We start from the raw sequence: 17,741 nt of genomic DNA on the forward strand, positions 1-17,741 counted from the left end.
GGTTCCACTTTCCACCGTTGCACCATTATCTCTGGGGGCCCCTAGCGATTTATCCTTGATCTATCCCTATTCCTTATGTATGTGGTGCCCCTATTAGAGGCATCATCCAGCACAGGACCATCATTTTATGCTTCCCCGACAGGTTCTGAGAAGGGGGGTGAGGGGTGGGGGCAGTGTGTGAAATAGCACGGATGGGATTCCCTCTGGGTTCCCATCCACCCTGACCTGGAAGCAATCTTACGCTGAGGCAAGCAGGGCCTTGTACGGGAAACTGCCCTTGCCCCATCTTGTCCCATATAAGGTCACTAAGTGGTCACTTAATGGTCACTTAAGAACAAAGAACAAAGAAAAGTACAGCACAGGAACAGGCCCTTCAGCCCTCCAAGCCTGTGCTGACCATGCTGCCCATCTAAACTAAAATCTTCGACACTTCCTGGGTCCAGATCCCTCTATTCCCATCCTGTTCATGTATTTGTCAAGATGCCCCTTAAATGTCACTATCGTCCCTGCTTCCACCACCTCCTCCGGCAGCGAGTTCCAGGCACCCACTACCCTCTGTGTAAAAAACTTGCCTCGTACATCTCCTCTAAACCTTGCCCCTCGCACCTTAAACCTATGCCCCCTAGTAATTGACCCCTCTACCCTGGGAAAAAGCCTCTGACTATCCACTCTGTCTATGCCCCTCATAATTTTGTAGACCTCTATCAGGTCGCCCCTCGACCTCCTTCATTCCAGTGAGAATAAACCGAGTTTATTCAATTGCTCCTCATAGCTAATGCTCTCCACACCCACTCATAGGGGCATTTCCCACTCAATTTGTAGGCTGGTGGGCAGATGACAGCTCAGGTGGGGGAGGATGTGCATAAATAAAGATAGTTGGATCTTGGGCAGGAAGTGCGCCTCCATCAGAAGATCCTTTCTGACTGGGGACACCCTTTCCTCAAGGCCCGATGACCTCCAAATCTCCCTCTCCTCCGGCCTATCACACAGGACTCCGATTGCCTCCCTCTCGACTCTCTAAGCCACACCCAGAACTCTGCAGCCCATAATCTATCCTTCACCAGGTCCTGCTGACCCATCAGTCCTGTCCTTGATGACCTACATTGGCTTCCAGCCACTCCGACACCTCAAATTTCAAATTGTCAGCCTGATATTTAAATTCCCTCAATGCCTTGCTGTCCTTAACTCGGTAACATCCTCCAGACCCACAAACTCCCCAGAACTCTCTCTTCCACCAATTCTGGCCTCTTGTGCGCAAACCTTCTGTCTTCCTTCACCACCGGCAGCCATGTCTTTAACCACAATAGAACATAGAACAGTACAGCACAGAACAGGCCCTTCGGCCCTCGATGTTGTGCTGAGCAATGATCACCCTACTCAAACCCACGTATCCACCCTATACCCGTAACCCAACAACCCCCCCTTAACCTTACATTTTTTAGGACACTACGGGCAATTTAGCATGGCCAATCCACCTAACCCGCACATCTTTGGACTGTGGGAGGAAACCGGAGCACCCGGAGGAAACCCACGCAGACACGGGGAGGACGTGCAGACTCTGCACAGACAGTGACCCAAGCCGGAATCGAACCTGGGACCCTGGAGCTGTGAAGCATTTATGCTAACCACCATGCTACCGTGCTGTACTGTTCTATCTGGATCTACCTTCCATTATCCCTCCTTTCCTTAACATTTTCCTCCTTGACTAGGCTGTTGGGTGTTGTCATTGGCAACAGTGACAGGATCCTTGCTTTGACAGCCGACATGGGCAGGCAGCAAACCTATTAGGGATGGGGTGGCTTCATCTGGTGCACTTCTGCTGATGGCTGACGTGACCAATCTGTGAGAGACAGACTCTGACAGCAGCGCCGTCTACGAGATGGGTCTCGGGTATTGTTCTGGTCACCTCTCTTCAGCTACCTCCTTTGATTGTGTCACCATTGATCAGATCTCTCTGATTCACTTTGTGAAGGTTTTCTAGATTTATAGAAAGTTCTTTAAATGCAAGTTTCCGTCGGGTGGTTCAGGATTTTAATTTTCGGCAAGTAAAGTAACATTGAATATATCCAGCATCAGCAACAGGCACTCCCAGGTCAGCTACAACAGGGATTAAAGACTCTGGTAAAGGTGACCCGACAATATATCTGAATGGATATCCTCAATAAGAGCATCCATTATTCCACTGGCTTCCCTACAGACTAACGTGAAAGGATTTAGGACCCAGGTATTAGCATTTTTGTGTTATGTAGTCACGGCCACAATTAACTGGTTCACTCTACATTAAACCTGAGCTCTAACAGTGCAAGAGAGAGAGGGAAGGCTTTATCCCACTAATCTGGGTTAAATGTAAATTCCAGATGAAAGTGCTAACTTTCTGGTGCTAATTAGTCTCCATTTTGAAGTTGTTTCAAAATATAACAGTCTGCTTTTAAGTTTCAAGATTCATTAGTTAACTTTTCTGTACAAGTGCTCCAGGCCCCTCTTCAATGTGATACGGAGAGAAGTAAGTGCTGTTGTTGTACCTGTTCTCTGAGCCGTTCTTGTTGCCCCCGGATTGCTGTGGCGTGGTGAGGGTACTTGTGCTTCAGGTGATCAAGGAAGGCTTCCCTCTTCCTCTCCATGTCTGACTTCTGCATGCCAGTGAGGGCCTCCAGGCTCTGTGCTGCGATCACCGTGTGCCGTCTCTCAGAGGTGTGAACGAGGCCCACGTTGGAAAAGCGTCGAGTTCCATTTCCCAGGGTCCTATACTCCCTGGGGTATTCAGCATCATCTGCAGAGATCATGTGCGAGCTGGATTTGTCGGCATCTAAAGGAGAATAAGAGGGCATGCATTAAACAACACGCACATTGTCACAAATCTGGTTCGACCTCAGCTGAAGGAAGCATCAAGCCTGATTCTGGGCAACACATGGAGAGGAAGGATGTCAAGACCTCGGAGAGGATGCGAGGAATTGATGGGAAAGACACGAGAGATGAGGGGCTGTAGTTATGTGGAGAGACAAGAGAATCTGGGATTATTCTCCCTGGATAGGAGAGGGTAAAGGGGGAGATTTAGTAAAAAGTGTTGAAAATTCTGAAGGGTTTTGATAGGGTAGAGAGGAAGGAAGTGTTTCCACTGGCGGAAGGTATTCATGGATTTAAGCAACATGGCAAAAATGCCAGGGGAGGAGGTGAAGCAAATATTTTTTTACACAACAGACAATAGAAAATAGGGGGTACAATTCTTAAGTTGCTGCAGGAGCAGAGGGTCCTGAGTGTATAGGTGTAGAAATCATTGACGGTGACAGGACAGGTGGAGACAGCCTTTAATGAAGCATAGAGCATGCTTGGCTTTATTAATAGGGGCGTAGGTTACAAGAGCAAGAAGGTTATGCTAATTTTATACTCGTTAAAGCTCAGCTGGAATATTGTGTAACGTTTTGGGAGCCACACTATAGGAAGGATGTGACCACATTGGGGACAGTACAGAAGATGTTTACAAGAATGTTTCCAGTGAAGAGAAACTTCAGTTGTGAGGATAGATTGAAGAGGTTGGGTCTGTTCTCCATGGAGAGAAGAAGGCGAAGAGGAGATTTGATAGAGATGTTCAAAATCATGAGGGGGCTGGACAGATTACCCAATTATTCTTTTTCCAATTAAGGGGCAATTTAGCGTGGCCAATCCACCTCACCTACACATCTTTGGGTTGTGGGGGTGAAACCCATGCAAACACGGGGAGAATGTGCGAACTCCACACGGACAGTGACCGAGGGCCGGATTCGAACCCAGATCCACAGCGCCGCAGTCCCAGTGTTAACCACTGTGCCACATGCCGCCCTGCGCTGGACAGAGTAGACATTGAGAAACTGCTCCGCCTTGTAAAATGATCGAGAATAAGAGGCACAGATTTAACGTGGAACAGGATTTTCAAAAGAAGCAAATGAGTGTTTGGGGTCTGAAATGAACGGCCTGGGAGTGTGGTGGAGGCAGGTTCACTCCAAGCTTTCAAGAGGGCATCAGATGATTATTTGAATAGCAACAATGGGCAGAGGTACAGGGGAAAGACAGGGGAGTGGCACAAAATCATGATTCTTGTTTGGAGAGCTGGTGCAGTCAGAATGAGCCAAATGGCCTCCTTACTCCCTGTAACAATTCTGTGATTGTGGTGAATGTATTCACCATAATCTGTATAGTACCGTGGCCTATGGCCAGGGAATGGTAATATGATCTCCTTTCCATGTATTGTACTGGAACCCTGGTGGACTCCGCCTCTGGCTCCCCTGGACAGTATATAGACCGGCCCTGGACTCCCCTTGGACTCCCCTGGACTCCCCTGGACAGTATATAGACCGGCCCTGGACTCCCCTTGGACTCCCCTGGACTCCCCTGGACAGTATATAGACCGGCCCTGGACTCCCCTTGGACTCCCCTGGACTCCCCTGGACAGTATATAGACCGGCCCTGGACTCCCCTTGGACTCCCCTGGACTCCCCTGGACAGTATATAGACCGGCCCTGGACTCCCCTTGGACTCCCCTGGACTCCCCCCAGACGGTATATAGACCGGCCACCTGGGGGCGGCGCTCAGTTGTTACAGCGATCTCAGGCAGGCAAGTTCTTGTGTAATAAAGCCCATGTTCTCTCGCTCTCATCATCTAGCAGTGAGTTGATGGTACATCAGTGATTCTGTGAACAAGTTATTCTGATCTGGAATGCATTGCCTGAAAGGGTGGAAGGAAGCAGACTGAGTAGTAATTCTTGAAAGGGAATTGAACAAATGCGTAAAAAGGAAATATTTGCAGGGGAATGGGTTGAACCGGATAGCTCTTTCAGAGAAATGCCACAGGTATGATGTGCTCCATGACTCTATTACAGCAGTCAACACACTTCAAAAGTATTTAATTTGCTGTCAAACACTGAGACAACCTGAGGTGTGTTGGAATGCATGGTGGACACCCATCGTCTAACTGATGACTGCTCGCTCTTCCAACTACCCGGATTTGGTGTGGCGTTCATTATGTCAATCTGCTTTGACAAATTGATGGACTGACTGGTGGATCACAGTGGAGTCACTGCCCTCAGGGGGAATGTTCAGACTGTGCAAAGAGAGCTGAGAGAAAGATCTCCAAGCTGAATATCCCTTCCCCATGGGGAAGGAGAGGCTTCACCAAACTGACTCCTGATCCCGGTTCCAACATCACCTTGGAACATCCTACTGTCCTCATATACACGGTAGCATAGTGGTTAGCACAATTGCTTCACAGCTCCAGGGTCCCAGGTTCGATTCCTGGCTTGGGTCACTGACTATCTGGCTGTGTGGAGTTTGCACGTTCTCCCCGTGTGTGCGTGGGTTTCCTCCGGGTGCTCCGGTTTCCTCCCACAGTCCAAAGATGTGCAGGTTAGGTGGATTGGCCATGCTAAATTGCCCTTTGTGTCCAAAATTGCCCTTAGTGGTGGACTGGGTTATGGGGATAGGGTGGAGGTGTGGGCTTGGGTAGGGTGCTCTTTCCAAGGACCGGTGCAGACCTGATGGGCCGAATGGCCTCCTTCTTCACTGTAAATTCTATGATGATTATCCATCATTCACTTCTCGCTGATATTTTGTTTCAAGCTAAATCAAGTCTCCTTTTATATATAATTGTGGGTGTAAATTGCTGACTAAATATAAATCCTCTCGCAAATAGATGCACTCACAAGCCTCATGTAAGACCATTTACTGGCACGTATCTCTCTCTTCCCCTTACCATATCCACTCCTGGTCTAAACTATTAAACCAGCCACAAACCTGCCCAGCTCTGCTGCCCTATAATTATCATGTGTGAAACCCTCCCTCATGCATCTTGAATGTTCTATTAGTGGTTGGAGCTGGGCGATCTCTACAATTTCCCAGAAATAGAAGATCGGTTGTGAACTGGATACATCCACGATCCCTGCGGGAAATCAAACCGTGTTTTAGCCCAGGTCCACTTGTAAAGATGAGGTTAAGTCTTCCTTACACAGAGCTGGCTCGTGCACATCTATTCATCCAGACCTGATAGGGAGGAACAGCGAGAAAGGCTGAAAATATCATCGTAAAAAATCCTGAAAATGAATATTCTCTGAGATGAGGTGAAAATGGAAACATTTCCCCTGGACTCAACAAAAGGGTTGACATGAATATTAACCTTTCCTTTCATAGGCTGGTGACTTGGTTGTTTCTTGGCTGATCCAGGCCCATTTATATGGAAGAAAAGCAGAAGATACCACGTCAGGCAGCATCGATGGAGAATGAAACAGAATTAACTTTTCAGACTGATGACCAGAGTTTTGATGACAGATCATCCACCAGAAACATTGGGTGGGATTCTCTAAAAGTGGGGCTATGTCCCCACACAGGCATGAAAAGCTGCGTGGGCGACTCCGGTGTCAACGGCCCCCGAATCTGAGGAATTCCCACCTTTCTAGGGGGCTTGGTTGCCGCTGGAGTGGTTCCCGCAGCTCCAGCCAGCGGGGAATGGCCAGCACGAGTTCGTGCATGTGCGGAATGGCTGGCGTATTCCCGCGCATGCGCGGAACGGCCGGCATATTCCCGCGCATGAGCGGGGTTCCCTTCTCTGCGCCGGCCCCCGGGCAATATGGCGGAGCTCGACAGGGGCTCGGCGCGGAGTAAAATAGGCCCCCACGGAACCAGCCCACCCGCCGATCGGTAGGCCATGATCGCGGTCCAGACCACCGTGGGGGCCCCCCCGCCGGGGTCGGATCCCCCCGCTCCCCCCTCCAGGACGGCCCCCGCACACTTACCTTCTGGGTCCCGCCGTGTGGGAGGTGAGTAATCCACGCCGGAGGGTCTCTGCCAAACTCATTGGCCACTCGGCCCATCGGGGCCCGGAGAATTGCCGGGGGGGCCGGCGTGGCGGGAATCCCGCCGGCCCCCGAAAAACGGCGGCGGAGAATGGTGCAGCCGGCAGCAGGGCGCGAGACCGACCTGGAATCGGGCCGGAGAATCCCGGCCATTAACTCTATTTTTCTGTCACTGTCTGTGTGGAGTTTGCACATTCTCCCCGTGTTTGATGTGCAGGGTAGGTGGATTAGCCATGCTAAAAGCTGCCCCTTTATTGGAAAAAGTGAATTGGGTGCTTGAAATTTTTTTTAAAAATTTTAAACTCTATTTCTCTCTCCTCAGATGCTACCTGGCTGGCTGTGTATTCCCAGGATTTTCTACCTGGCTGGCTGTGTATTCCCAGGATTTTCTACCTGGCTGGCTGTGTATTCCCAGGATTTTCTACCTGGCTGGCTGTGTATTCCCAGGATTTTCTACCTGGCTGGCTGTGTATTCCCAGGATTTTCTACCTGGCTGGCTGTGTATTCCTAGGATTTTCTACCTGGCTGGCTGTGTATTCCCAGGATTTTCTACCTGGCTGGCTGTGTATTCCCAGGATTTTCTACCTGGCTGGCTGTGTATTCCCAGGATTTTCTACCTGGCTGGCTGTGTATTCCCAGGATTTTCTACCTGGCTGGCTGTGTATTCCTAGGATTTTCTACCTGGCTGGCTGTGTATTCCCAGGATTTTCTACCTGGCTGGCTGTGTATTCCCAGGATTTTCTACCTGGCTGGCTGTGTATTCCCAGGATTTTCTACCTGGCTGGCTGTGTATTCCCAGGATTTTCTACCTGGCTGGCTGCGTATTCCCAGGATTTTCTGCTTTGATTTCAGATTTTCACCATTCTTGGTATTTTGCTTTTCCGTTTGCAGAGATCCTGCTCATATTCATTTTCAGCCCACATATCAGAATAGGTTAATGCATTCCGTTACACAAATCCCAGCCATGGAATCAAAGAATCCCTACAGTGGAGCAGAAGGCTATTCAGCCCATCAAGTCTGCACCGACCCTTCAAAAGAACACTCCACCCAGACCCCACTCCCCTATCCCAGTAACCCCACCTAACCTGACACTAAGGGGCAATTTAACGTGGCCCAATCTGCCTAATCTGCACATCTTTGGACTGTGGGAGGAAACCAGAGCACCCGGAGGAAACCCACACAGATACGGAGAGATCGTGGGAACTCCGCACAGACAGTTACCCAAAGCCGGAATTGAACCTGGGTCCCTGGCGCTGTGAGGCAGCAGTGCTAACCACCGTCCCACCATGCTGTAGCAATCTGGGATGGCCACTTACAACAAGAAACATGGATGTTCGCAAAGCCCAACGGGAAATATGGACAATGTAAGGTTCAGGCAGGCACTGAGCCTGAATGTGTATTTGTGAGCAAAGAATCCAGACAGCATCGAAACCCCCAACCGATTAGCATTTTGATGGCCCATCTCCGTCAGACAAAGGACTGATACTTGAGTAACCGATACAATCCCAGATATTTCGGCGCCACTCCCTGTGCTCAGGAAGCATCAACAACAGGGTCAATGACCGCTTAGGACACGCCCAGCCATCAAGGCCCCGCCCCTTTATTGGCTCAAATCGAATACAGTGATCGGGAACTGCCCAAATTGTGGGGTCCAATCCGAAGGACCGCGCAAAAGAGCGCAAAACTCCCCAAGGATAAAGTGAGACACCGCCATGTGTTCGGCCTGTCTTGGACCTGGCGCTCAGGCAACGTCCATCTCCAATCGCAGCACCACCAGAAGCAAGTTCAAGTTCAACGCCCGCTACCAGACGGATGGGCCCAGCTGGGCAGCAGTTACTGCTCCAGACCCAATAGATCCAGATTCGAACAATGCCCACTGTTCCTCTGACCTAATCCGGGTGCCTGAAGTTAAGTACAGGTTGTCAGTGTTGATAGGTGTAGTATAACGAGTAGTGTTTATGTTGCATGGTAAATCTAGTGTGTAAATAAAGTACCATTGACCTTGAACTAACAAACTGGTGTTTGGCTCTTTGATCGATATCCGGTTGAACCTTGTGGTGGTATCATTGATACCTGGCGACTCTGAGCAACATAATATCAAGATCTAAAGAAAGAAGGGCAACCTTATTGACTGCCATAGTTATCGCAGGTAAAAAAGGCAACAGTGCCACTTGATTTCCTTGAGTCAGACAGTCACACAGTTTAACACAAGTCCATTATGCAAAACCCGGACATGGTTTCCTTAGTCCTGTTATGTATGTCCTTCATGGGCAGCGCGGTGGCGCAGTGGTTAGCATTGCAGCCTCACGGTGCTGAGGTCCCAGATTCGATCCCGGCTCTGGGTCACTGTCCGTGTGGAGTTTGCACATTCTCCCCGTGTCTGCGTGGGTTTCACCCCCACAACCCAAAGATGTGCAGGGTAGGTGGATTGGCCACGCTAAATTGCCCCTTAATTGGAAAAAATGAATTGGGTATTCTAAATTTATTTTAAAAGAGGAAATAAATGTACGTCCTTCATTATAGTAGCAGGATTTCATAGAACGCATGTCTTCAGGAGATTTCTGTCTTCACACCAGAGCCATTTGGCATTAAAATAATAGAATTTGGGTGGCATGGTGGCGCAGTGGTTAGCACTGCTGCCTCACGGCACCGAGGACCTGGTTCGATCCTGGCCCCGGGTTACTGTGCGTTTGGAGTGGGGACATTCTCCCTGTGTCTGCCTGGGTCTCACCCCCACAACCTAAAGGTGTGCAGGATATGTGAGCTGGCCACGCTAAATGGCCCCTTAATTGGAAAAAAATAATTGGTTACTCTAAATTTATAAAAACAATAGAAGTTGAGGCTATATTGAGAATTATGAATTAAGGTAGAGCGAGGGGACAGAGCAGTGAGAAAGAGCTGACACAGCACACAGATCTTACTGTGGGCATGTTGAAGATAAGAGAATTGATTTATGTTAAATAGGTGAAGAGAAACATATTATTCACATGTATCCAAGGTCTGTACGGCAATTCACATTCCTGCGGCAACCCTCATGGAGACAGTTACAGCTGAGTCCAATACAGCAAGATTGAGATCATTCAGTCGAGGAAGATAGGAGGAAGCAACAACGTTCAACATTAAAAAGAGGACGGGGGGTTTGGGAGGTGGCAACGTGAGTCAGAGGGACTCTGGGAGGGACTTTCAGAGGATGGGGCAATAGTTGCTGAAAAAGTGGGTGGAGGGGGCAGGAATGGGGAATGGCCCGTGGGTGTCAGACCATGACAGGGTTGGGTAGGAGCAAAACAATGGACACATTTCCGTTCCTTTATAATAATAATAATAATAATCTTCATTGTCACAAGTCGGCTTACATTAACACTGCAATGTAGCTACTGTGAAAATCCCCTCGTCTCCACATTCCGGCGCCTGTTCGGGTACACTGAGGGAGAATTCAGAATGTCCAATTCACCTAACAAGCACGTCTTTTGGGACTGTGTGGGAGGAAACCGGAGCACCCGGAGGAAACCCACGCACATATGGGGAGAACGTGCAGACTCCGCACAGACAGTGACCCAAGCCGGGAATCGAACCTGGGAACCTGGCACTATGAAGCCACAGTGCTAACCACTGTGCTACCGTGCCGCCCACCCCATCCTTATCTCCCTCCCCCATGACACAATTCCAAGTTTTTCCTGTAGGTATCCAGTCCAAAGATGTGCAGGTTAGGTGGATTGGCCATGATAAATTGCCCTTAGTGTCCAAAATTGCCCTTATTATTGGGTGGGGTTACTGGGTTATGGGGTTATGGGGATAGGGTGGAGGTGTTGACCTTGGGTAGGGTGCTCTTTCCAAGAGCCAGTGCAGACTCGATGGGCCGAATGGCCTCCTTCTGCACTGTAAATTCTATGTCTATGTATCAACACATGACCCCCTTCCTACAGCCACCTCACCCTCTCACGCTCCTGTGATTGGTCACCCAACAAGACCATCCCTGACTTCCCACACCAATAGGAGATTCTCATTACCCGATTGGTTGACCTTGATTTTTATGAACAAAACCATTCAAAGACCATTTATGGAAACTTGACTTTTTAATGAATCGTATGATTTTCTTTCCTGGGTTGTCCTAGCGATTCACGTTTGATTTGCGGAGACCAGGGTTAATAACCCGAGAATGAACATCTTGAGGGTAGCAGCTGGTAACTGTGTGTGGTGGAACTGGATTGAATAATACTCATTAAATTGAAACAGTTTTCTTTTTATCTGTGTTTTGATTAGCTGCCACAGAAACCATTGATTCAACTCGGACCCCAGTAACCTTTCTAGGTCCTGGACATTCCAACCAGGAATTATCTCCAGGATAAAGCAACCCACTTGATCAGCCACCCCAACCATCACTCAGCATTCACCACTGATGCAGAGTAGTAGCAATGTGCACCATCGACAGGATGCACTGCAGCAACTGGCCAAGTCTTATCCAACAACACCTTCCAAATCTGTGACCGCCACCAACTGGAAGCAAAGGGAACATCACCCTCTGCAAGCTCCTCTCCAAAGCCGCAACCATCCTGACTTTAGACTATATCGCTGTTCCTTCACTGTTGCTGGGTCAAAATGCTGGAACTCCCTCCCCAACAGCACGGTGGGTCTGGGCACATACCGCAGCGGTTTGAGAAAGCAGCTCGACACCACCTCCCCAAAGGCAATTAGGGATGGGCAACAAATGCTGTTTTGCCAGCGATGCCCACATCCTGTGAATGGATGGATAAAAGGTTCAGCTCCATCTGCTGGATACAAATACAATTACATAATACTGCATTAAATAAAACTCAAGATATATATTTACACAGTATTTACAGAAACAGGCCATTTGGCACAACTGATCCAGACAGGAGTTTGTGTTCCATACCAGTCTCTCCTCACCTTCTGATGTTAATGCTATCAACATAAGGTTCTATTCCTTCTTCTCTCGTATGTTTAACTAGCTTCCCTTCTGTTATTTGTCTGAACCATTCCCTGTGACAGCTAGTTGCCATTCACATTACTCTTTGGGTACAGACATTTCTCCTGAAGCCCTGTGTGAATGTTGACTAACTATCCTATATTGCTGACCCTTCTTTGCGATGTATATCCCGTAAGGCCATCAGCATTCTTCTCTCGAGGGAAAAGAGCCCAAGCCTTTCCTAATAATGGGGAGTGAGGTGGACAGACAAGACAAGGGAATGCACAATAAACTATAGGATACTGCAATGTGTAGAGGAGCAAAGTGACCTTGGCGTGCATGTTTACAAATCCCTAAAAGCAGATAGAAAATGGGTTCAGGCCTAATGTTTTACAGTAGGGAATCTCTGCTCGAACATCCATAAGCATTCCAATGCTCCACCACCGACTGACAGTGGCAGCTGTGTGCACCATCTACAAGGTGCACTGCAGCAACTCACCAAGGTTCCTTCACCATCTACAAGTTGCACTGCAGCAACTCACCAAGGTTCCTTAGACAGTAACTTTCAAACCCACGACTACTGCCATCTAGAAGGACAAGAGCAGCAGATACCTGGGAACCCCACCACCTGGACGTTCCCCTCCAAGTCACTCACCGCCCTGACTTGGAAATATATCACCGCTCCTTCATTGTCGCTGGGGCAACATCCTGGAACTCCCTCCCTAACAGCACTCTGGGTGTACCTACACCTCAAGGACTGCAGCGGTTCAAGAAGGCCGCTCACCACCACCTTCTCAAGGGCAATTAGGGATGGGCAATAAATGCTGGCCTAACCAGCGACGTCCGCATCCCGTAAATTAATTTTTAAAAACTGTATAAAATGCTCGGTTAGCTGAAGTGGATTTTAACTCCAGCCCCAAATATAGATTATCAACAATCACCCCCACCTGAGTTCAAGGCAGCAACTTCACGCAGACACTTATTTTGGGTCTGAGAACGTGAGCCATGTCTCCCTCAAGAAGACTCTTAAGAGATATTACCTTTTCCCAGATATCCTGTCAAATAATTTGTTATGATGTGGAGATGCTGGCGTTGGACTGGGGTGAGCACAGTAAGAAGTCTTACAACACCAGGTTAAAGTCCAACAGGTTTGATTCAAATCACGAGCTTTCGGAGCATTGCTCCTTCCTCAGGTGAATGATTTGTTAGCCAAGTTATAACTACTCGGATATTGAAAGGGTCTGGGGGTGGGGGTCTGTCTTCAAAAATTGTATCTTCCCACGTTCAGAAAATACAAGAAAAGTTGGTTCTTATACTGAATGCATGAGACTACAAGAGACATTATATTGTACCAACTTATTTACAAGTTTATTACAGCATTATTTAACACTATAAAGTGGATAAGCATATCGCAGCGTTAGTTCAAATACAGAATTTAATAAACTTTTAAATTACAGTGCCTCAGCTAATATCAATGGAAGAATACCCATCAGTATTAAAAGTAATGTTTGCCCTGAATCCTGAGTGAATTGGTTGTTGGACAGAAAAGCTGTCTGCTTTACAATATCCAACTCCTCGATTGGAGCAGTTACATCTTTCTCAACCAGATGACATCATTCTTTAGCAGTAATGGGTGTTACTTTTTAATTAGTTCCTCCTCTTAGATGTGGTCCTTACTATTCACTATTATTTAATGGTTTTATTATCCACATTGTGAGTCTATATGTGGTCATAATGTACTTAAAAATGCCCGAATATTTTTCTTGTTTACATCCAATTGTTCCTTTTTTTTATGAAAGCGATTTTAAACTTTTCACAGAGTAATATATTTTTAAAGTCTGTCTTTAAGTAGATGGTAGGCAGACAGTAATCTGTCTTTAAGCAGAGGGGCAGCACAAGTGGATAACACTGTGGCTTCACAGCGCCAGGGTCCCAGGTTTGATTCCCTGGTGGGTCACTGTCTGTGGAGTTGGCACGTTCTCCCCATGTCTGCGTGGGTTTCCTCCGGGCGCTCCGGTTTCCTCCCACAGTCCAAAGATGTGCAGGTTAGGTGGGTTGGAGATGGTAAATTGCCCTTAGTGACCAAAAAGATTAGGAGAGGTTATTGGGTAACAGGGATAGGATGGAAGTGAGGGTTTAAGTGGGTTGGCGCAGACCCAATGGGCCGAAAGGCCTCCTTCTACACTGTATGTTCCATCTTCTATGTTCTAATTTGCTGAGGTAGGTTCGAAGAATCTCTCCTGAATAGATAAGGACAGACAATATCATCATAAAAGCTTTTAAAGTTTCTATGAAAATGACTTTTGTTCCGATCCCAGTTGATGTTATAACTGAATGGGAAGATCCCAGGATGGAACCCTGGCTCAGAAGATGAAACTTATACTTTAAAAATTCACAGGACCCCTACTTAGTTTTAACAATGGAAAAAATGGATTATAGTACACTATTCCTTTACTGCCTCCATAGGTTAACAATTACACACAGGTTTGAAGATTAATACAATGGTCTCATTATCACACAAAGTCTCTTTTTAAAACACACAGTTTGGGCTGTGGTCAAAAACACTCCCTACTCTAAACCCAAGTTAGTGAGTGTGGATTTCTCCCCAGAATCTGCCCAGATGATTGTCACATGAGAGTTTCCAAACTCCACTCCCAAAAGCACGCTTTAAAACATTCTCTCGCAATAAACCTTTCCATTTACAAGTTGCTTTTCACATTTTCCAAGGGTTTCTTTTGAACTGAGCTTCCATTCCATTTATACCAGCGAATCCACTCCAGATTTCACATCAATGCCTCTTAGGATTTCTTTGTCTTGACTGCTTTTACACACTTGAGGTCCAGGCACCATTTCCACAGATATTTCAATTCACATTCCACAGTACAATGTTACAAACCTGAAAACCACTTCCGATGTCCTTATGGCCTCTCAGCTTTCTTCTGAGTTCTATCTGTCTACTAAACAGTCTTCTGTTCTCACACCTTTAACCTCAGACCAGCTGGAAACTTCTTTTCATTTCTCTACTCTCCTGAGATCATTGCTCTTTAGATAATCATAACTCCATTGTATGGCTTGTCTTAGAGAAAAGCGGAGAGACATGTTCTCTCTTCAGCTTTCTAAAACCATTGCTTTTAGCACATCTGTGGGAGGTGTCTCTAATGAAGGAAGATAGTGTCGGCCCTCAGGCTTTTTTGGACGGGCAAAGACTCTAGATCTTTTCACTGGCCAATTAAGTCCCCTCACATTCTAGATGACTATTCTGATGTGGGGGAGGGGGGGTTTCTCTCCTCCTCCTCTACCCCCTCCTGTGGGGTCAGCCATACTTACCTCGCGGACCTGCCCCTGCATGCCGGGATTTCATGTTGTTTATGGGCCATCCAAGATGGCCTCCAACACATTCCACTTTCCAACCTCCTCCATATGTGACCTGTTGTGACCAGAATTCTTTTTTAAAAAACAAATTTAGAGTACCCAATTATTATTTTTTTCCAATTAAGGGGCAACTTAGCGCGGCCAATCCACCTATCCTGCACATCTTTCGGGTCGTGGGGGTGAAACCCACGCAGACACGGGGAGAATGTGCAAACTCCTCATGGACAGTGACCCAGGGCCGGGATTTCAACCCGGGTCCTCAGCGCCGTAGTCCCAGTGCTAACCACTGCGCCACCGTGCTGCTCTTGTGAGCAGAATTCTGCCCTCTAGCCCCCTCCCCTCCCCCACCCAACCCATGTTTCCAGATTAACTCATTTGCTTCCTCCGCCGTGTTAAAAAAGTGCTCTTTAATGTCGTAGGTAAACCATAGTCTCGTTGGGTACAACATGCTGAACAGCAGTTTTTAAATAAAGGCGCTTTGGCCCCATTAAATTCCACCCGGCACTGGGCAAGGTCGGCTCCAATGTCCTGGGAGGTGCGGATTGCATGTTCCTCCCATCTACACGACCGCGTGGGCCAGTCCAGCAGCTACTCTTTGTCCTGAAACATATTGGCCGGGATTCTCCAACCCGGAGGGGAAGTACGAATCCAGCCCCCCCACCCCAACACCGGATGCCCTATTCTCCGGTGCCATTTTTCAGGCGGCGCCGGGATTCCCGCCACGCCTGTCAGGGGTCGTTGACAGCGACCCCCGGCGATTCTCCAGGCCCTGATGGGACGAGCGTCCGTCCAGTTTTTGCCAGTCCCACCGGCGTGAATTACTCACCTCACACACGGCGGGACCTGGCAGGTGAGTATGCAGGGGCGGTCCTTGGGGGGGGGGGGGGCACGGGGGGGGGGGGGGGATCCGACAGCAGGGTGTGCCCCATAGTTGCCTGGCCCACAGTCGGGGCGTGCCAATCTGCGGGCGGGCTTGTTCCGTGGGGGGACATCTTTCCTCCGCACAGGCCCCTGTAGGGTTCTGCCATATTGCCCAGAGGCCAACGCGGAGAAGAGAACCCCTGCACATGCGTGGAAATACACTGGCCGGTCCGCGCATGCGCGAGATCACGCCGGCCGTTCCGCGCATGCGCAAACTCGCTCCATTCCTTCGCTGCCGGCTGGAGCGGCACCAACCCCTCCAGCGTCAACCTAGCCCCTGAAAGTGCAGAGAATTCCTTATTTTCGGCGGCTGTTGACACCGGAGTGGTTGGCACCGGTTTTCCTGACAGCGTGGGGACTTAGTCCCTAGAAGGGAGAATCCTGGCCATGGAGTTTGACTATTATTGCCCCCGGCAGTTCGCCTGACTTTGTAGGCCCAGTCCACCTCTGGGGGGTTTGGCAAAGCCCTCCCCCTCCTACCAGCTTCCCGAGCATCCTCGCAACGTACTCCCTCAGGATTCTGCTCTCTGTGGCCTCGGGTAGCCTGACCATTCTCAGGTCCTGGTGACCGGACCTGTTCTCCTGATCATCAACCTTCCCCTTGAGCACTCACTGGGTTGTTACCAACCTTGCCATCTCGGCCTCGAGCGAGGCGATCTGATCCGCTCGTCCTGGTCAGTGACCGTTTCCTCCAGGTCCCCCCCCACCGTCGCTCCCGGGGTCTCCAGTCACTTGTCGAAACTCAAGCTGTCGCCTCGTGCTGCGAGCTGTCTGCTTTAAAACTTCTGGATAGAAATGCCTACACTTGAACATATGTCCACTTTCTAAATTCTAAACTATAAATTCCTAAAAACATATAAATTCTTCCTATTTATTCATATATTTTCTTTGCGAGACAACAGCACGTGTACTGTGTTCAGTTGTGTTCACCACATTACAGGAAGGATGTCACCACACTCGGCAGGGTCATTGGGTCTTACCAGGATGTTGCCAGGAATAGAGAACATTTGCAATGAGGAAAGATTGGATAGGTTGGGGTTGTTTTCTTGGAACAGAGAGGCCAAAGGTCCGAAGAGAGATATCATTGAGGTGGATAAAATTACAAGGAGACTGGTTAGGGTGGATAAGAAGTGCCAAAGTTCTGAAATTCTCTCCCTACCCTGCTCCGCCTCTGCCTCCCTCTCATCCTTTAAGTTACTTGTTAAATCCTGCCTCTGAGTCTCTGCTTACTGTAATGAACTCCAATTGGCTTTATTGGTTGGCCAATTGGAGTATGAGCTCCCACAATGATAGCTCATTGATTGGGCCCATATAATCACCTGTGTAGGCTTTGTGAGCCAGTCTTAAGTTGACTGGGCTGCTAGCAGCACTGTTTGTAGCTGCTCCTGTAATATCGTTATTGTAAATAAATATTGGTGTGGTGACGGAACTCCTGCCTCCCGTGGATTACTACACTTACGGTCAGTGGGAAATATTGAAATAAACATTGAACGAGATACAAAACCAGTTTTAACCCCTGAGCTGGAAAAGCTCGACTTCACCGAAAAAACATCCATGGACACCTAAAGAAATAATCATAGATCATAGAATTTACAGTGTAGAAGGAGGCCATTCAGCCCATCGAGTCGGCACCGGCTCCTGGAAAGAGCACCCTACCCAAGGTCAACACCGCCACCCTATCCCCATAACCCAGTAACCCCACCCAA

At 48.5% G+C, this 17,741-nt stretch overlaps 1 protein-coding gene across 1 annotated transcript in view; it reads right to left on the reverse strand.

Moving 5' to 3' along the window:
* LOC119954452 (SRC kinase signaling inhibitor 1-like) overlaps window positions 1-17,741 on the reverse strand; it is a 645,297-nt gene that overhangs the window by 391,321 nt on the left and 236,235 nt on the right. The window contains 1 exon segment of the mRNA XM_038779671.1: window positions 2,523-2,806. Within this exon segment, the coding sequence (XP_038635599.1) occupies window positions 2,523-2,806 (284 nt within the window).

This window comes from Scyliorhinus canicula, chromosome 19 (assembly GCF_902713615.1).
Source record: "Scyliorhinus canicula chromosome 19, sScyCan1.1, whole genome shotgun sequence".
Lineage (NCBI taxonomy): Eukaryota > Metazoa > Chordata > Chondrichthyes > Carcharhiniformes > Scyliorhinidae > Scyliorhinus > Scyliorhinus canicula.